This window comes from Rattus norvegicus, chromosome 4 (genome assembly GCF_036323735.1).
Source record: "Rattus norvegicus strain BN/NHsdMcwi chromosome 4, GRCr8, whole genome shotgun sequence".
Lineage (NCBI taxonomy): Eukaryota > Metazoa > Chordata > Mammalia > Rodentia > Muridae > Rattus > Rattus norvegicus.
In genome coordinates, this window is record NC_086022.1 from 31,379,624 (window position 1) to 31,396,973 (window position 17,350).

Below are 17,350 nucleotides of genomic sequence, written 5' to 3' on the forward strand. Positions count from 1 at the left end.
CCTTTTCATCCTTGAGTGAGCCAACTTGTCTTTCTGTACTTTGCAAGATGAAATGAATGGTCTATCGTCTATACTAAGAAAAAGTCTATTTCCCTGGAATTTCCATGATGTGTAAGAGAAATTAATTTCTTGCTACTTTGAGGTTCTATATATTTGTTTAAATATGAAGACTTCTTTTTCCTCCCATTTTCTTAGAATTCTTCTTCTTTTTTTCATGGAAATAAGTTCTTCTCTCATATAATACATACTGACTACAGTTTCTTCTCTCTCCACTCTTCCCAGCTTCCTTTTCAGAAAGGAGCAAGCCTCCAAGAGAAAACCAAACCTAACCACCCTCCATCCCAAAGCTACGCTAAGACAAGGCAGTGAGGCAACCCAGTAGGAGGAAGAGCCCTAAGAGCAGACAGAGGAGTCAGAGACAGGAGGCACCCAATGCGCCCCAACCTAAACAACCCCAGTATGCATGCAGCCCCATGCTTGCCACTGTGAGGCCCTGTGATCCCTGCTCACTTGATTCAGATCGTGAGGCCTCTGCAAGCACATTATCTCTGCTCTGTGGTAGAAAGGATCCAAAGTGGTGTTAGCAATCCCATTCTACAGATGAGATGGCACTTGGATTGAGTGGCATGGAGCATATATCAGGTGATTGAATAGATTTTCTGAATTTCTGAAGGATTCCTTTTTACATTCTTCTCAATAGAAATTCCCATATTTTAAAAGTGAAGACATTTTCTTTTTTATTGGATATTTTATGTATTTATATTTCAAATGTTATCTCATTTCCCCTCTCTCCCATACTCCCTCCCCCCCCTTCTATGAAGGTGCTCCCTCCCACCCACTCCCACCTCAACGCCCTGGCATTCCCCTACACTGGGGAAACGAGCCTTCACAGGATTAAGAGCTTCTCCTCCTATCAATGCCAGACAATGCCATCCTCTGCTACGTATGTGACTGGGGCCGTGAGGCCCTCCATGTGTACTCTTTAGTTGGTGGTTTAGTCTGCAGGAGATCTGTGGGGTCTGGTTGATTGATACTCTTGGGGACCCCATGCTCAGTCCAGTGTGAGCTGCAAGCATTCTCATTGGTATCAGTAAGGCTCTGGCAGAGCCTCTCAAGAAACATCCATATCTGGCTCCTGTCAGCAAGCACGTCTTGGCATTAGCAATAGTGACTGGGTTTGGTGGCTACATATGGATCCTCAAGTGGGGCAGTTTCTGGGTGGCCTTTCTTTCAGTCTCTGCTCCACTCTCTGTCCCTGTATTTCCTCCTGTGAGTATTTTGTTCTCCCTCCTAAGAAAGAATAAAGCATCCACATTTTGGTCTTCTTCTTGAGCTTCATGTGGACTGTGAATTATTTCTTGGGTAATTCAAGCATTTGGGCTAATAGCCACTTATCAATGAGTGCATACCATGTGTGTTTTTTGTGACTGGGTTACCTCACTCAGGATGATATTTTCCAGTTCCATCCATTTGCCTAAGAATTTCATAAAGTCATTGTTTTTGATAGCTGAGTAATATTCCATTGTGTAGATGTACCATATTTTCTGTATCCATTCCTCTGTTGAAGGGCATCTGGGTTCTTTCCAGCTTCTGGCTATTATAAATAAGGCTGCGATGAACATAGTGGAGCACGTGTCTTTTTTATATGTTGGGGCATCTTTTGGGTATATGCCCAAGAGAAGTATAGCTGGGTCCTCAAGTATTTCAATGTCCAATTTTCTGAGGAACCACCAGACTGATTTCCAGAATGGTTGTACCAGTCTGCAATCCCACCAACAATGGAGGAGTGTTCCTCTTTCTCCACATCCTCTCCAGCATCTGCTGTCACCTGAGTTTTTGATCTAAGCCATTCTGACTGGTGTGAGGTAGAATCTCAGGGTTGTTTTGATTTGCATTTCCCTGATGACAATGGATGTTGAACATTTCTTTAGGTACTTCTCAGCCATTCAGTATTCCTCAGCTGTGAATTCTTTGTTTAGCTCTGTACTCCATTTTTAATAGTGTTATTTGATTCTCTGGAGTCTTACCTTCTTGAGTTCTTTGTATAAATTGGGTATTAGTCCTCTATCAGATGTAGGATTGGTAAAGACCTTTTCCCAATCTGTTGGTTGCCGTGTTGTCTTAATGACAGTGTCCTTTGCCTTACATTTTCTTTTAAAGTAATATAAGGCAAGATTTAGTGAGAGTCTTCTTTTTTTTTTTTTCCCCTTCTTTTTTTCGGATCTGGGGACGAGAGTCTTCTTTTTTAGATAATGGAGTTACTTCGAAGTGTTGCAAATCAGGATCAAGAATTCACTTGCTGATACTATACTTGAGAGCAAAGCACATAATAAAGATGATGTGAGCCTTTAGGAAGGCAGAGAGTCAGAGAAGCTGTCAAATTGTTTTATATAGCATATGGTAGCCTAGAGTTAAATAGACAGAACAACTAACTGAGATTGAATGAGGAAAGAATATCACAGGGTTTTCCTAAAATCACAGGGTCTTCCTGAAAGTGATGAACTATGAATGAGCTTCTCTGCAGAGGCAAAGGTTTGTTCTAGGCATTTGTGCTTGCATCAGAGTGTCACTTGGAGAGAGAGACTGGCAGTGGTGAGACCACTGGGCTTGGGTTATGTGAAGGAATTACCCATTACCCAAGGACTGGGCCTTAGTACTGTAGATCCTTGAGGTTCATGTTGTCCATGTCACTTGTTCTTAATAGAATAAACCATGAAGTACATTATTTAAATGGGATATAAATTTATGAAGCATTTTTTTTTTTTTGGTTCTTTTTTTCGGAGCTGGGGACCGAACCCAGGGCCTTGCGCTTCCTAGGCAAGCGCTCTACCACTGAGCTAAATCCCCAACCCCACTTATCAAGCATTTTTGACAGAGTAGCTGGTAACTGTAGAAGGGTAGCTTTAAGAATAGATAGATCAGTGTTTGAGAAATTGAGCTTTTAAGTGTGTGACACCAGATAGACCGTTATAACATTAGTCAGAGTTAGCAAATTCAGATAAAGGCGATACCTTCTAGGAAAAAGAGTGGCCCTTGATGTGCACATTTGAATGTGTGGTAGTCACAGGATAAGTAGTTGGAGATGATCAGTGGAATTATAGAAGTGCTTGCCTCAAGCTCAGTAGAAATAGTAAGAATAGTTAGTATTCTCTTTAAATGCTGTTTTCTTTATTTAAGTACTGTTTGTGCTAGAATATAAAGTTTAGATGCCATCCATTTTTGTTGTAAATAAATGTCATAAATATTGTGAGAGAATATTATTCCTTTTGTTAGTTGTGGAGAGGAGAAAAAGGGAGCCAGTCGTCTCTAAGAGAGGGTGACAGATTTGATTGTAAACTGAATACTTAAAACCAGATCAGTGTTCTTAGGGAACATTTTCAGGGACAGGATGAAGTAGCTTTGTGAAACATGCGTAGTTGTTGACTAACAACTGCAAATTCAGTGCTGCAGTGTGGGACGACGCAGTGAGCGGGGAGGCTGTACTGGCAGGGGTTCAGACCAGTACAGTGGTCAGGTGAAAGAAGTCCTGCAAACCTGGCTGTGGACACAGTGAATGGAATGAGCTCTCATAGACTATGAGGTGCATACGCAGCCTGTTCAAGCCGTGGTGTAGCCAGCATGCTAGTTCTAGTATGTGAGTGCCCCCTATCTGAGACTACTGCACAGTGCCAGCTGAGAGAGAGGCTCTGAGGACTTAGCAAGATGAGTGATTCAGGTGGGCTTAAGTGGATGGAGGAGTTTAAAGAAACTCAGTGCAGTGTCATTGTTTTAAATCTAGCATGCTTCCTAGTTGCCTGGAAGATTGCTGTGCCACAAGATGTAATTAGCCTAGCATACTAATTTATTCTAAAACAGAATATGGTCCAATGATCTGATTTGAAATGTAAAGCAAGTATTGGGGAAAAATATTTTTAAAGGACTTGTATTTGTTACTTTCTCTTGCTGTGGTAAAACACCATGAACAAAAAAGAAAAGGACAGTTTATATGTGCTTAGGGTTGCAGAGACCTAAGTGTCCATGATGGCATACCATGTCAGTTAGCACCAAACATGGCAGCTGGAGCAACAAGCTCAGAGTTTGCATCTTGTCAACAAGCATGAAGCAAAAAGAATGAACTTGGAGTGGTACAATGCCTTAAGCTCTCAAAGCCTATACCCAGGGACATACTTCCTCCAGAAGGGTATCCCAGCTAAGCTTCCCAAAAAAGCACCACAGGGAGGCATTTCCAGTTGGGCACCACAGAGAACTTGCATGTTACATGTGCAATACAAGTTGAGAGATGTAGCTTCTTCAGTCATCACCCATACTTACCTGGCCTTTCTGGGTGGCACAGCTGCCTTTGAATTGCCTATTCTTCTTTCTGTAGCTGATCCCCAGTAAACACAGACTGTACCTGGGTGTGCTGTGTAGTATTGCTACTTTGGTCTGACATTGTCTTCTCTATGGAATGCAAATAGACACACACATGCACATACACACATGCGCACACGCACACATACACACGCACAGAAATGCCATGTAATCTGCTGTGTAACCAGCTCATTTGGCTTACAAACCTTCACTCACATAGTCTGACCAGTACCATTGTTGAAGATGCTGTCTTTTTTCCAGTGAGTATTTCTGCCTTCTTTGTCAAAATCCAGTGTTATAGGTATGTGGATTTATGAGTGGGTCTTTGATTCCATTGATCAACATGTCTGATTTTTGGCCAGTGACATGCTATGTTATTACTATAGCTCTGTAGTACAATTTTGAGGTTAGGAATTGTGAGACCTCCACTAGTTTTATTATTTGGGATTGTTTGAGCTGTCCTGAGTTTCTTGTTTTTCCATATGAAACTGGAAATTGTCCTCTCAAGATGTGGGAAGAATTGTGGTAGAACTTTGATGGAGTTACATTGAGTATGCAGATTGCTTTTGGTAAAATGACCATTTTTACTATGTTAATTATATCACACATGAGCATGGGAAAGTTTCTATCTTAAGATATCTTCAATTTCTTTTATCATACAACTCTTCTATTTTCTTGGTTAGAGTTACTATTGAGATATTGGTAATTAGTATTACATGCTGTATCATGTACATGACCAGATCTCTATTCAGCCCAGAAAGGGTGCCCATGTCAGAATAAAGGAACAGTTCCACCCAATCTAGCTTACTGAACCTGTGGTTTTACTGGGGTTACTTATAGGAGCATAGAGGGTTCAAAGGCAGCTTTATCATGAGAAAGTTCACCCCACCTTGCCATGACTTAAAAGCTGTGTTCCTAGAGTTCCTTCACAGCTTGGAGACAGCCCCGCTGGTTAGAAAGTCTTCTTTCCCCATCAATGGTTACTTCTGATATAACCTTGTGAATCTTGTAACTTTCAGGAGTTCCCTGAGCCATGTAAATTTCCTCTTCTTCCTGAATTGCCTTCTTCCAGAGGCAGTATTTCATTAGGGCAGCACAGTGTTGCCCCTTACCATATTAAAACTGGGTCAATTATTCCAGGCCCACAGATAAGTTTCTATTCCGGAAGGAGGGGTAGAAGCCAAGTCTGAGAAAAGGTTAGTGGTGAGCCTTGGTAAGAGTACTTTTGCATATGATAAGGATCCTGTGGTAAGAGGAAGAAAGAAGTGTAAGATTAGCAAATTGTGTGCACAATATTTATGTTGGCCAGAGATAGACTGAAAATTAAAAAATAACCATTGAATTCTCTAAATGAGATTTTGATCCAGAAAGATGGAGAGTTGGGAAGAATGTTAGAAAACAGGATAGAAGAAAGAAGCAGTGTTCACGTTCGAGAAGTACCTAACAGAAAGGAGCAAAGCCAGGATTGCACTGAGAGGCCCAGTTTCCAAAAGAGAAAAGCCTAGGTGTTTTCTCACCACACTTGAGTCACATTCAGGGGGTGCTATGCAGGCCACTCTGTGTGAGTCTGAGACTCCACCATGGCTGAAAGTGGGCAAGAGCGAGCGAGGCAGCTCTAATACTGAAGTAACCCAGGCATCAGACATGCAGAGGGACGTTCTGAGGAGGGGCAGCACGGCTAAATGTGTGACATGCTGGCATGTCCTTTGTACTACAACAGCTTTTCTGTTTACCTTGTGCCAGAAAATACAGTAACACTCACATAGCATTTTTAAGACAATTTCTTCCTACCTTATCCAGGCCGACTGGAAACTGACGCTCAGTCCTGTCTCAACCTCCCTAGCCGCTGAGATCCGGGCACCAGCCGCCATACCAGCTCTCATAAGCATTTCTTTCTTATTGTTTTTTTTTTTTTTACCACATTTATAAGTTCATCAATTGTTTTCTCTTAGGCCCAGGTTTCTAGTCCTTGAATAGTGAAATTCAAAAGAAGTGACACAATCAAATTAATGAGAAAAGGTATTAGAAATATACTAAATATTGGTTCAGAGGTTTCCATATAATCGGTTGATTAGTGTTTTAAAGCACTAAATTGATTCTCTTGTGTTTAATCAGTGCAAGAAGTAGATATAGTTAGACTGTCTGTGAAAAATGATAAACTTATAAAATTTGCAAACGATTTATATGTCCACTGAAAGATTGATGACAGAATAGAAATTCAAATGGTTTATTTAAAACCAATCTTTAAAAGCAGCCTTCAAGTATGCGTGTGTGTGTGTATGTGTCAGTTTGTGTGCAAGTGCATATGGAGGGATGTGGATATACGTGTATACCTGCTGTATGCATTTTGGTTCTACTAAATAGATTCTGTTATGTTCTGGCACTATTAAATGAAGCTAATATTTCTTAACACAAGAGCCTAACACATCATATTATTATTACAAAAACAAGATTAAGCTATGTTAGACATAAAAGCGAGGTTAGTGGAAGAGTTTGAAAGTCAGTAGGGCTCACTGAACAGACATGCATCACAAGTGTCCTGAAGGGTAGGTTCAGAGAACTGAGGAGGGTTGAAGGTGTTTCCGCAGAAGTTGTATTGTAATAGTAACTGGACAGTTCCTAAGTATAATTGCCATCATATAATCCCTGCAATACAGTTAGAAGCAAGCTTTCTCCAAGAGAGAAGAGAGGTATTGTGCTGGGCATCACACAGTGGCTTTGTTCTAGAGGCTTTGTGCTGTATTTATTACAACAATGAACAATGCGATCATAAGAATATGCTAGAGCCTCTAAACTAAAAATAATGTTGATGTTGAAAAGAAAAGAAAGACCCCTTCTTTTAAACAAGAATTAGGTGTTCAAATATGTCTAGATTCTACCGCATTGCCTCCACAGCTTGGCCACAGTAGACATATGAGTTCCTTCTCAGATCTCTGTCCTCACCAACTGATGTGAATTCTCCCGCAACCATTTTCTCTCAAGTAGAAACTGGCATGGCCTGATCATCTCACTACTGCTGTTGCCTCTCTTTGCTGTATAGAATTAAAAGCCAGTAGGAGTTAACAACAGGGGCTATGGTGTTGTGGGTGAAAACATATATATGTATCTTTCAGGGTCAGTGCAGCTAGGTTCCATGGAAAGACTAGTACCCACCCTCCCTGGTTCGTATACAGGGCCACTTCCTAAGGGTCAGTCATCCCCAGCTACTGTATCCTTTTTGTCATCTCATACCTTCAGATTGGGTAAATGTTCCTCTTAAAACACAGTCTCAGTTCTCTTCTGATTTGGACAGTACGGCTAAAACCTTACTGTACCTTTTAAAACGTGCATGCAGTAAGAGCCTTGACTTGAATGGTCCACAGACAGGGTTCTTAAATAACTCCTGACATTTTCACTACAGAATAAGTAAGGCTTTCCAGTGCAGTTAGAGGTAGAAAATAAAACAAAACCTGCAGATCCCTGCCAATCTAACAGGAAAAATAACATTTTAATTTTACCTTTTAAATTGCTAGGGGGCAGTTAAAATGAAATGTTTAGAATCTTTAAAAACTGTGGTTTTGCTTAAGATTACAGATCTCAAATTATAGCAGAGTAAATTGAATTTAAGAAATTTTTAAAGTTGGTATAGGGCAAGCACTAAACCAGGCATCCCTAATCCCTAAGAGAAGCCTGCCAAGTGAATGGGTCAGGTCATGAAGGACTTCTCACTGCCTACTGAAGTGATTGGATTTTATCTTGTAGCCCTTTGCCAAAGGAAAGTAGATAAAAGATCTTAAGCAGAATTTTATTTTCCAAAGATCATTGTTTAGGTAGTATTGTTGAGGGTAGGAGGGAAAAGGAACTGGGAAAGAAGGGTTTGGTTTTCTCTGTTTCTGCTGTCTAGCAAGAGATGAGGCGGACCTTAGCTAAAACAGCAAAGAGCGGGGATGGAAAGGAAACGAAAGAGGAAGAGGTGGAATTGGCCATGTTCTGTGAGTGAGCTGTCCTGAGGATGTTGACGCCAGTCCGTCTCACAGACTGACTACATAAATCTGAGAAAGAGATCTGGAGAGATGAATTAGCTGTAGGCGTATCCTACTGGATTTGCTTATCTGGAGTAATCACAGATTAAAAACAGAAGAAGGAAAGGAGAAGGTTGTGCTCTTGTGTAATTGTTGCACTCGGGAGGCTGAGGGCCAGGTTCTGAATTTGTAAGCAGCCTGGGCTATGCATAACCAGCCTTGCCCACAAAACAGATATTGGTGCTTACTACTTTCCACTATGGAGAATCCCTGGTCATTTTGTTTCCAATTAGCCTATTTTTAAGAAATTAAAGTTTAGGGACTGGAGAGAGAGTTCAGTGGTTAGGAGCACCTGTTCCTCTTGCAGAAGATCTGGATTTGGTTCTCAAACTCACAAGGTAGCTTACAACCATCCACAACTTGAGCTCCAAGGGACCCAACACACTTTTCTGACATCTGCAGGCACAGGGCAGAAACGTACATTCACATAATACATTCATACACATAATATAAAATTATAAGAGACTATGCTCTAACACAGTGGTTCTCAACCTTTTAATGTTGCAATCCTTCAGTACAGTTCTGGGTACTTGTATGTGGGCACGCCTACATATGGGCACACCCACCTGGAGAAGGGGCAGCAGTGTCTCAGATCCTAAGGCCATTCAAACTGTGTGTTTTCCATTGGCCTTAGGGGGCCCCCTGTGAAAGGGTCATTCATCCCCCAGTTTAAGAACTACTGGTCTGGGCTGGAGAAATGGCTCAGTGGTTAAGAGCACTGACTGCTCTTCCAGAGGTCCTGAGTTCAAATCCCAGCGACCACATGGTGGCTCACAACCATCTTAATGGGATCTAATGCCCTCTTCTAGTGTGTCTAAAGATACCTACAGTGCACTCAGATAAAATAAAATAAATTTTTTAAAAAAGATGTATTTATTTAAAAAAAAAAAGAACTGCTGGTCTAAGGTAATCACTCTTTCTATAATTTTCTTGAATATAGTAGTTACTTTAAACAAAGCACATACTCTTTAAAAAAAAAAACTGGTTCACCCCCCATTTTTATTTGCATAGATTTACAGAGAAATTTCTTTTCAAATAGGTTTCTAAGAATGTTGGAACAGAACTTCCTATACTATTGAAAATGAAGAAGTTTTAAAAAATCTTGCCTTAGACACTAATAGGAAAAACAAACACATGAGTACCATGGAGAAAGCCTGCAAAGAAAAGCCTAGTTCCCTCCCCTGGAATTGTGTGCTTAACCATGTGTTATGTTTGTGCTCAATATCTCAAAGTCGTCGGAGTCAGTGAAGCCTATGAGGATGCTGCCAACTGTCTGTGGCTGTTAACTAACTCCAAGCCCTGTGCGAACTGTAAGTCACCAATACAGAAGAATGAGGGCTGCAATCACATGCAGTGTGCCAAGGTAAGATGCTGACACACATTTCCGTGCTCTGTTGTTACAGCTTAATCTGGTTCATACTACAAAACAAGATGGTATTCTGCCATCACTTAAGTAAATAATTCTGTTCTTTGCTTCATTGAAAACTTAAAATGCCTAAAAAGACCCACTTAGCTGAAACCTTTAAAGGACTGAAAGGAAGTCTGTGCTTTCCTGGTTTCATTGTAGAAAAAGAAGCTACCTACATTTTTAACAATCTTGGAATAAGGTTATATTAATTCATGCCTCTATTTCAGCGTTTTGTTTGAAAATTGTAGTAATACTCTCATTTTTCCTTTATTAGAAGGGCCATCTAGGTTTTTAAGCGATGTTTTAAAATATTAAGACAATGTAATTTTCTCACTTAGAAAGTGAAAGAAATTAAAATAGTCAAGACTAATAAAATCTATTAACATTACTCTAACAATACTTTTTTTTTTCCACCTTGAGCCAGTGCTCACTGATTTATAACTTGCAAAAGAATGGAAACTACAAAATTATCTTAAAAGCTGATATGATAGTAAAATTAGTGGAAAGAAATGGGCTTCCTGAGGCGGCAGTGAATCCCTGAGAGCAGAAGGCAAAGGCCTACTCTTGGTTTATAAGAAAATTACCCAATTTTAGTTCAGCTAAGAACCGAACAAAATCATTCTCGCTAAATATGGTCTCATATCCAAGTCCCTGTTTGGTTTTGTTCTTAGAAAATGTGATGGTTGGGGATTTAGCTCAGTGGTAGAGTGCTTGCCTAGCAAACGCAGGGTCCTGGGTTCGGTCCCCAACTCCGAAAAAAGAAAAAAGAAGGAAAAAAAAAAAAAGAAAATGTGATCTAGATTTCCTAAATGTGCACAGATGTATACATTCACCATAAACCATCAGTAAGCTGACCTTTGGGCTAGATGCCAGTATTACTTTTCTGTCCTTCACAGCACAGTAGTAAGTACTTGATAAATATGGATTACTGGAAGGATATTTTCATGAATTAATCAGACTGATAATACAAAGGTACTACATTAAACAGATGTTTCTTGAGATTCTATGGGGTTTAAAATAAACATTTATTTAAAATAAACATGTAAGAATCTTATTTTATATGCTATTTTAATTGTTCAAATCAAAAATATAAACTGAGTAGTTTATAAAGCCATGGTAGTGCATAGCTTTAATCCAGCACTCTGTAGGCAGAGGCTGGTCATCTATGAGACCAGCCTGGCCCACATAGCAAGCTCTCAACCATCTAGAGTTACACAGTGAGACTGTCTCCAATAAGAAAGAAAATAAAACTAAAACGTAGGATTCTTTTTGTTGGGTCATCCCCGTCCAATAGCCCCCCGCCCCCGAAGCTAGGACTGAACACAGGGCCTTGTGCTTGCTAGGCAAGCGCTCTACCACTGAGCTAAATCCCCAACCCCTAAAAGGTGGCATTCTTATTTTGACTTGAAAACTTACCTAGATGATAACCTCATGCACACAGTTGACTCCTTTTAGAGTGTATGTCAAGTTTGTAAATAGAACATGGCATTAAACGTTGAATCCATAATATAGTGTGAATAATTTCATAATCTGCTGGGCTGCTGATAGTTCAGTGTGGATTATAATAGACAGTTTGCATTGTCTGAAACCCAGTGTATTTGGATTTTATAAAGAATGGCATGTTTGTAGGGGCTGGGGATTTAGCTCAGTGGTAGAGCGCTTACCTAGGAAGCGCAAGGCCCTGGGTTCGGTCCCCAGCTCCGAAAAAAAAAAAGAACCAAAAAAAAAAAAAAAAGAATGGCATGTTTGTTCATCTGAAAATAAACTAATTTATTTTTAAAAATACTTTTTTCATTTCCCCTTAGAAATTTTTAAATTTGTTTTACATTTTTAATTAGAATGCTGTATCATCTCCACCCACTCCACCCCCTTTATCCTCTAGCTCCTCCATTGCCCCTGCTTGGACCTCTGAGTCCCTAGTTGCTTTGGCCCCCAGTGGGAGAGGAAGGAGCTGGAGGCCCTCAGTGGAGGGTCACCAGCTCCCTCTCCTGAGCCCCAGCAACACTCTAACCCTGTCTAGTGGCCAAGGGGACCTGCTGGCCAGCTGCTAATTAGCACCTGTCACCATCCAGCGTTTCTTGAGGTCTAATAGTCAATATAAGGGGGATAGAAAGATGGGTCAGAAATTATGAGTGCCTGGTGGGCTGTAATGAGAACTGGACTTCAGATCCCTGGACCCATGCAACAAGCCAGGAATCCTGCAAATGCCTGTAACTCCAGCTCCAAGGGTCCCAACATCTTCTGGCTGCTGTACAGGCATGGGCACCCACCCAAGCACACATACATGTGCATACTAACACAGACACATTTAAATAAATAAAATCTCTCTCTTTTTTGTTTATTATTCTTTCATACAATACATTCCAGCCAAAGCCTCCGCTCGCTCCAGCCCCTCCTCCCAATCCACTGCTCCTCCATGTCCCTTTAGGAAAGGGCAGGCCTCCCAGGGATAGCAACCAGACCACAAACGTGGCATCTCAAGATGCAATAAGACCAGGCACAGACCCTAATAGCAAGGCTAGACTGAGCAACTCAGGAGGAGGAAAAGAGTCCCAAGAGCAGGCAAAAGCCCCAGCTCCTACTGTTAGGAGTCACAAAAAACCCGAGTTAAATAACACAGCATGTGTGCAGAGGACCTGGAGCAGACCATCCCAGCTTCAGCGATTGCTGTTCCAGTCTCTCTGAGCCCCCATGAGCCCTGCTTAATTGGTTGAGTGGGCTGTGTTCTCCTGGTTTCCTCGACCCTTCTGGCTCCTACCATCCTTCCTCCCCCTCTTCGGAAGGAATCCCTGAGCTCTGAGAGGAAGGACCTAATGGACCAATTTGGGCTCTCTCCCTGATATTTGGCTGTGGGTCTGATCCTATCAGCTGACAGAGGAAGTCTCACTGATAACAGTTGGGCTAAGCACTGATCTGTGAGTATAGCAGATTATTATTAGGAATCATTTCATTGATTTTTTTTTTTTTGAGGGGAAGGGGACACAGTCCTCTTTGGTTCTACAGTAGGTCTCTGAGCCTCCAGGTCCTAGCTATCCAGACAGTGTCAGGCATGGGCTCCCTCCCATTGCATAAACCTCAGTAGATGAGTCATTGGTTGGCCACTCCCACAAGTTCTGTGCAACCATTGCCCCAGCACATCTTGCAGCCAGGACAGAGTCTAAGTCCACGGTTCTGTGACTGGGTTTGTGTCCTAGGCTCACTACTGGAAACCTAGAAGATCGCTGCATCTGGCTCCGTGTCCTCCATTACCATGAGCCCTCATTATGGTCACCCTCATAGGTTCCAGGGAATTTACAGTGCATTAGGATTCCACTTGGCCCCTACTTCCCCCCCCCCAATTCTGCTCCTCTCTCCCTATACTTTCTCCTGCCATCCTCCCCCCAAACCTGATTCTTCCTGTTTCCACCCCTACCTGTCCTCAGTCTACTCACAAAATCTGTTTTACTTCCCCTTTCCAGGGAGAATCATGAGCTCCCGCTGGAGCCCTCCTTGTTATATTTAGCCTCTCCCGGTGTGTGGACTGTAGTGTGATCATCTTTTTCTAACCACTAATGCCTACTTATAAATGAATCCATACCATGTTCATCTTTCTGTGCCTGGGTTACCTCACTTGGGATGCAAATCTACCATTAAATATTTTAAATTACATTTTAACTATTTTAAATATAGGAATGTCCTTCATTTGACACTATGGAAAACTTGTGTTAAAACTTAAAAAGTAAAAAGTACTAATAAATTTCTATATTGTACTTTTCTACCATGGTTGCTAATGTCTGATTGATTTATGTAAATTTTCCCACTAATTTTGAAAAGAAAAAGCCACATGGCAGGGTATTTGTATCAAAGCAGTCACAAAGTTTGTTTTCGTCAAGCAGGAAAAGAATTTGTGTAAAGCCTTGAAACAAGTCCAGTTTACTGCATAAGTGCATGCTAAATGATAAATGAGTGCAAAGAGGTGACTCTCCATGACCCATGGAGACTAAACTCTGAAGTATTGGCTGTTAAAGTCAATAGCTTAAATGATATTATAATCAAAATAAAAATAGTACAAGTAATATTCATAGTCACAAAGGGTAAGTTAGAAATTACTAATAAAGTTATTAAAATGCCATGGAAATTTTTAGACTTTCAAATAACTCAAGAAATTAAGGAATTTATAAATGAAAATATTACTTTATTAGAACCTGAGTGCTATAGTGAAAACTATGCTGAAATAATGTTCATTTAAAATAATATAAAATAAACATTAAATTGCAAATGTGGTTCAATTGTCAAAAAATAAATAAATTAACAAACAGCAGTAAGAAAACATTTTCATTATTTACTTATTCACTTTATATTCCAACATCCGGCCCCTTCTCCTTGCAGTCCTCCTTCCCACGTCTCCTTCTCCATGAGAACATTTTTTAAGACATAAAATAATTTTTTAAAGTAATAACTGTGCCATGCAGTGGTGGTATACCCTTTTAATCCCAGTACTTAAGAGGCAGAGGCAGATAGATCTCTGAGTTTGAGGCTAGCCTGGTCTACACAGTGAGTTCCTAGACAGCCAGGGATACACAGAGATGCCCTGGCAGGGGTGGGGGGGGGAGCAGTAACAAAAAAGGAATGACCAATGTAGCAAGAAATCTTAGGTTTTGAAGGAAAGCTAAGGTAAACCACTAAGCTAATGTAATAAAGCAGGGATCTGAAGGATTTCAGATATACAGCAAAAAGGGAACAGAGAATTGGAGAATCAGAATATTTAATATAGAAACTAGAAACAGGAACAAGGAATAAAAATTCTTACAAAGTCTAAACCTACAGTAATAATATGACTGTACTTTAAAGCTGCATGTAGTGGTACACACCTGTAATCCTAGCATGTTACATGCTGAGGCAGAAGGGTCATGCGTGCACAGCTCACCTGAGCTATGTAGCAAAACCCTGTCTCAGAAACAAAGCACAATATCACACTTACAGATGACTGACTACATGTCTAGAAATAAACTACTACTAGCAATAAAAATTCAGCTTAGTAGCAAAATACAAAATTAACTTGCAGAAAATAAGAATCCTCATGTCTCCTGGCAACATCTAGATGAAATAGATAGACCCTCTGAATCTAAAATAAGATTTAAAAATATGCAAGGCTTTTGTTGAAAAATCTTTTTCAAATCCTCTTTAAGACAAAAAAGATGGCAAACACAGATGCCAGCAGATGTCTTTCTGCGTCCAGGAAGACTTAGATCAGATGCTCGTGTGGGAAATCAAAGCAAGTTTAGTTAGGGAATGTTGAAAAACAAAGGTAGCGGGGAGCTGTGCCATGAAGCCGCCATACTTGAGGCACTACGTATGGCAGCAGCTTGTGAATGCACAGAATGTGAGTAGAATAGAAAGCAAGCCCAGGACATAGACGCATACAAAGGTCCAGTGCGTGGTGACGGCAGTGCACAGCCAGACACGGAACCAGCACGGAAACAGGAAGTGTTCAGGATCGTGATGACTTGACAGCTCTAAAGTCAAGTCCATATTAGAGAGGTAGGCGCAAGGTTTAAATGTTTAAAATAAACAAGTGAACCAGTACCAGAAGTCCTGATAAAAGAAGAATGTACACTTGGAAGATCTTTTTGACACAGAACCCATCAGCATAAAAAGATGAATTTTCATTTTATAATGGTGTAATTGTCTTCTAATTATGGTCTACTTAATGAGTGAATTGTAGTTATATGTGGAGATATCTGCATATGTTTCCTTTTAAAGTGCAAGTATGACTTTTGCTGGATTTGCTTAGAAGAATGGAAAAAGCATAGTTCTTCCACGGGAGGCTATTACAGATGCACGCGCTATGAGGTCATCCAGCATGTAGAGGAGCAGTCCAAGGAGATGACTGTGGAGGTAGGTCGTGCCTGCCCGAGGTGTGAGTTCTCGGCTACTGTGGAGGGATTTAAGTGTCTTCATGATGAAGCATTACATTGAATGCACTTTAGAGTGCCCTTTAAGCAAAAAAAAGCTCTAAATTGGGAGCTTTTTCTTTTAATTTTTTCTTTTTATGAAAAAATCCAAATCCAGCCTGCCTTTGTGAAGATTTAAAACCAATTTTAGCATAATATCAGCAATATAGTATAATGTTATAGTGTACTTGTGTCTTTTTTCCCTCCAGTCAGGCCCAAGGAGGGAATGTTTCTTTTTTTAAGTAACTTATTGATTTTATGTGTATGGTGGTTTTGCCTGGACATATGTCTATGCACCATGTGTATGCCTGCCTGGTGCTCACAGAGATCAGAAGACAGTGATGGAGCACTTAGGTCTGTAAGCTGGAACTGTAAGCTGCCCTCTGGGTGCTGGGAGTTGAACCTACGTCCTCTGGGCAAGTAGGCAGTGCTCTCAGTCACTGAGCCATCTCTCCAGCTCCTCAGTTGTCTTACTTTGCTTATCTAGTATAGCCTAGTTGGTTTGTTGTGGGGTGTTTTTGGCTTTGTTTTGTTTTACTTTTTATTTTATGTATGGGTGGTTTGCCTACATGTGTATCTATGTACCATGTACATACATAGTAGTGTCCATGGTCAGGGCATTGGATCCCCTGAAGCTATACTTACAGGTGGTTGTGACCCACCATATGGATGCTGAGAATCAAACATGAGTTTCCATCTCTCTCCATTGTGGTGACTATGAAGTCTGAGAAAAGTTCCACCTGACACTTTCTCGGTGAGGGTGCTCATCTTGGCTTGCCAACACACCCCCACTTTCTGGTCTCTGTCATGATGGCTGGAAAATAGAACAAGAGATCTATGATGTCTGTTTCCATTAAGATAGATCTGTAATAATGGCTTCACTTAACCCATCACCTCCTCGTAGGTCTTGACTCCAAATGCAAGTCACATTTTGGGTTAGGGCTTCAATGTGAATTTTGAAGGGATACAAATCTGTCTGTAAGCCATACAATCAAAATTGACAATGTAGAGTCAGGTGTTCATCACAGAGAATACAGACAGACAACTGTAAAATGTATTTGTCATTATATTCTAGCAACAAAATAATAAATACATCTGCATGCATTGCTACCTATACTAATAAAACAATATCTCTCAAACCACTTTTAAGAGTCATTTTAATAAAAGTCTTTTTATGTATTTTGTTTCCTAGGCTGAGAAAAAACATAAACGGTTTCAGGAACTTGACAGATTTATGCACTACTATACAAGATATAAAAACCATGAGCATAGTTATCAGGTATGTCCCAAATCATTACGAATGAGCTAAAATACTCTGTTAAGAATAGAGAAAGAGGTGGGTGCAGGTGGATCTCTGTGAGTTCAAGGCCAGCCTGGTACACATAGTGAGTTCCAGGACAGCCAGTACTACAGAGGGAGACCCTGTCTTTAAAAGAAAAGAAAGAAAGAAAGAAAAGAAAAGAAAAAGGAATAAAGATAATTTAAATTATTTATTTCTGTTCCTTTAGTTAGAACAACGTCTTCTTAAAACAGCCAAAGAAAAGATGGAGCAATTGAGTAGAGCTCTCAAAGAAAGTAAGTTGTAAAATAAGCGTGGG

The 17,350-nt window shown here is 40.5% G+C and overlaps 1 protein-coding gene across 6 annotated transcripts in view; it reads left to right on the forward strand.

Moving 5' to 3' along the window:
• Ankib1 (ankyrin repeat and IBR domain containing 1) overlaps nt 1-17,350 on the forward strand; it is a 124,108-nt gene that overhangs the window by 91,231 nt on the left and 15,527 nt on the right. For all 6 annotated transcript variants that reach the window (NM_001134781.1, XM_006236049.5, XM_063286386.1 and 3 more), the window contains 4 exons: nt 9,644-9,774; nt 15,562-15,696; nt 16,945-17,031; nt 17,261-17,327. In NM_001134781.1, the coding sequence (NP_001128253.1) occupies nt 9,644-9,774; nt 15,562-15,696; nt 16,945-17,031; nt 17,261-17,327 (420 nt within the window). The remainder of the gene's footprint in view (nt 1-9,643; nt 9,775-15,561; nt 15,697-16,944; nt 17,032-17,260; nt 17,328-17,350) is intronic.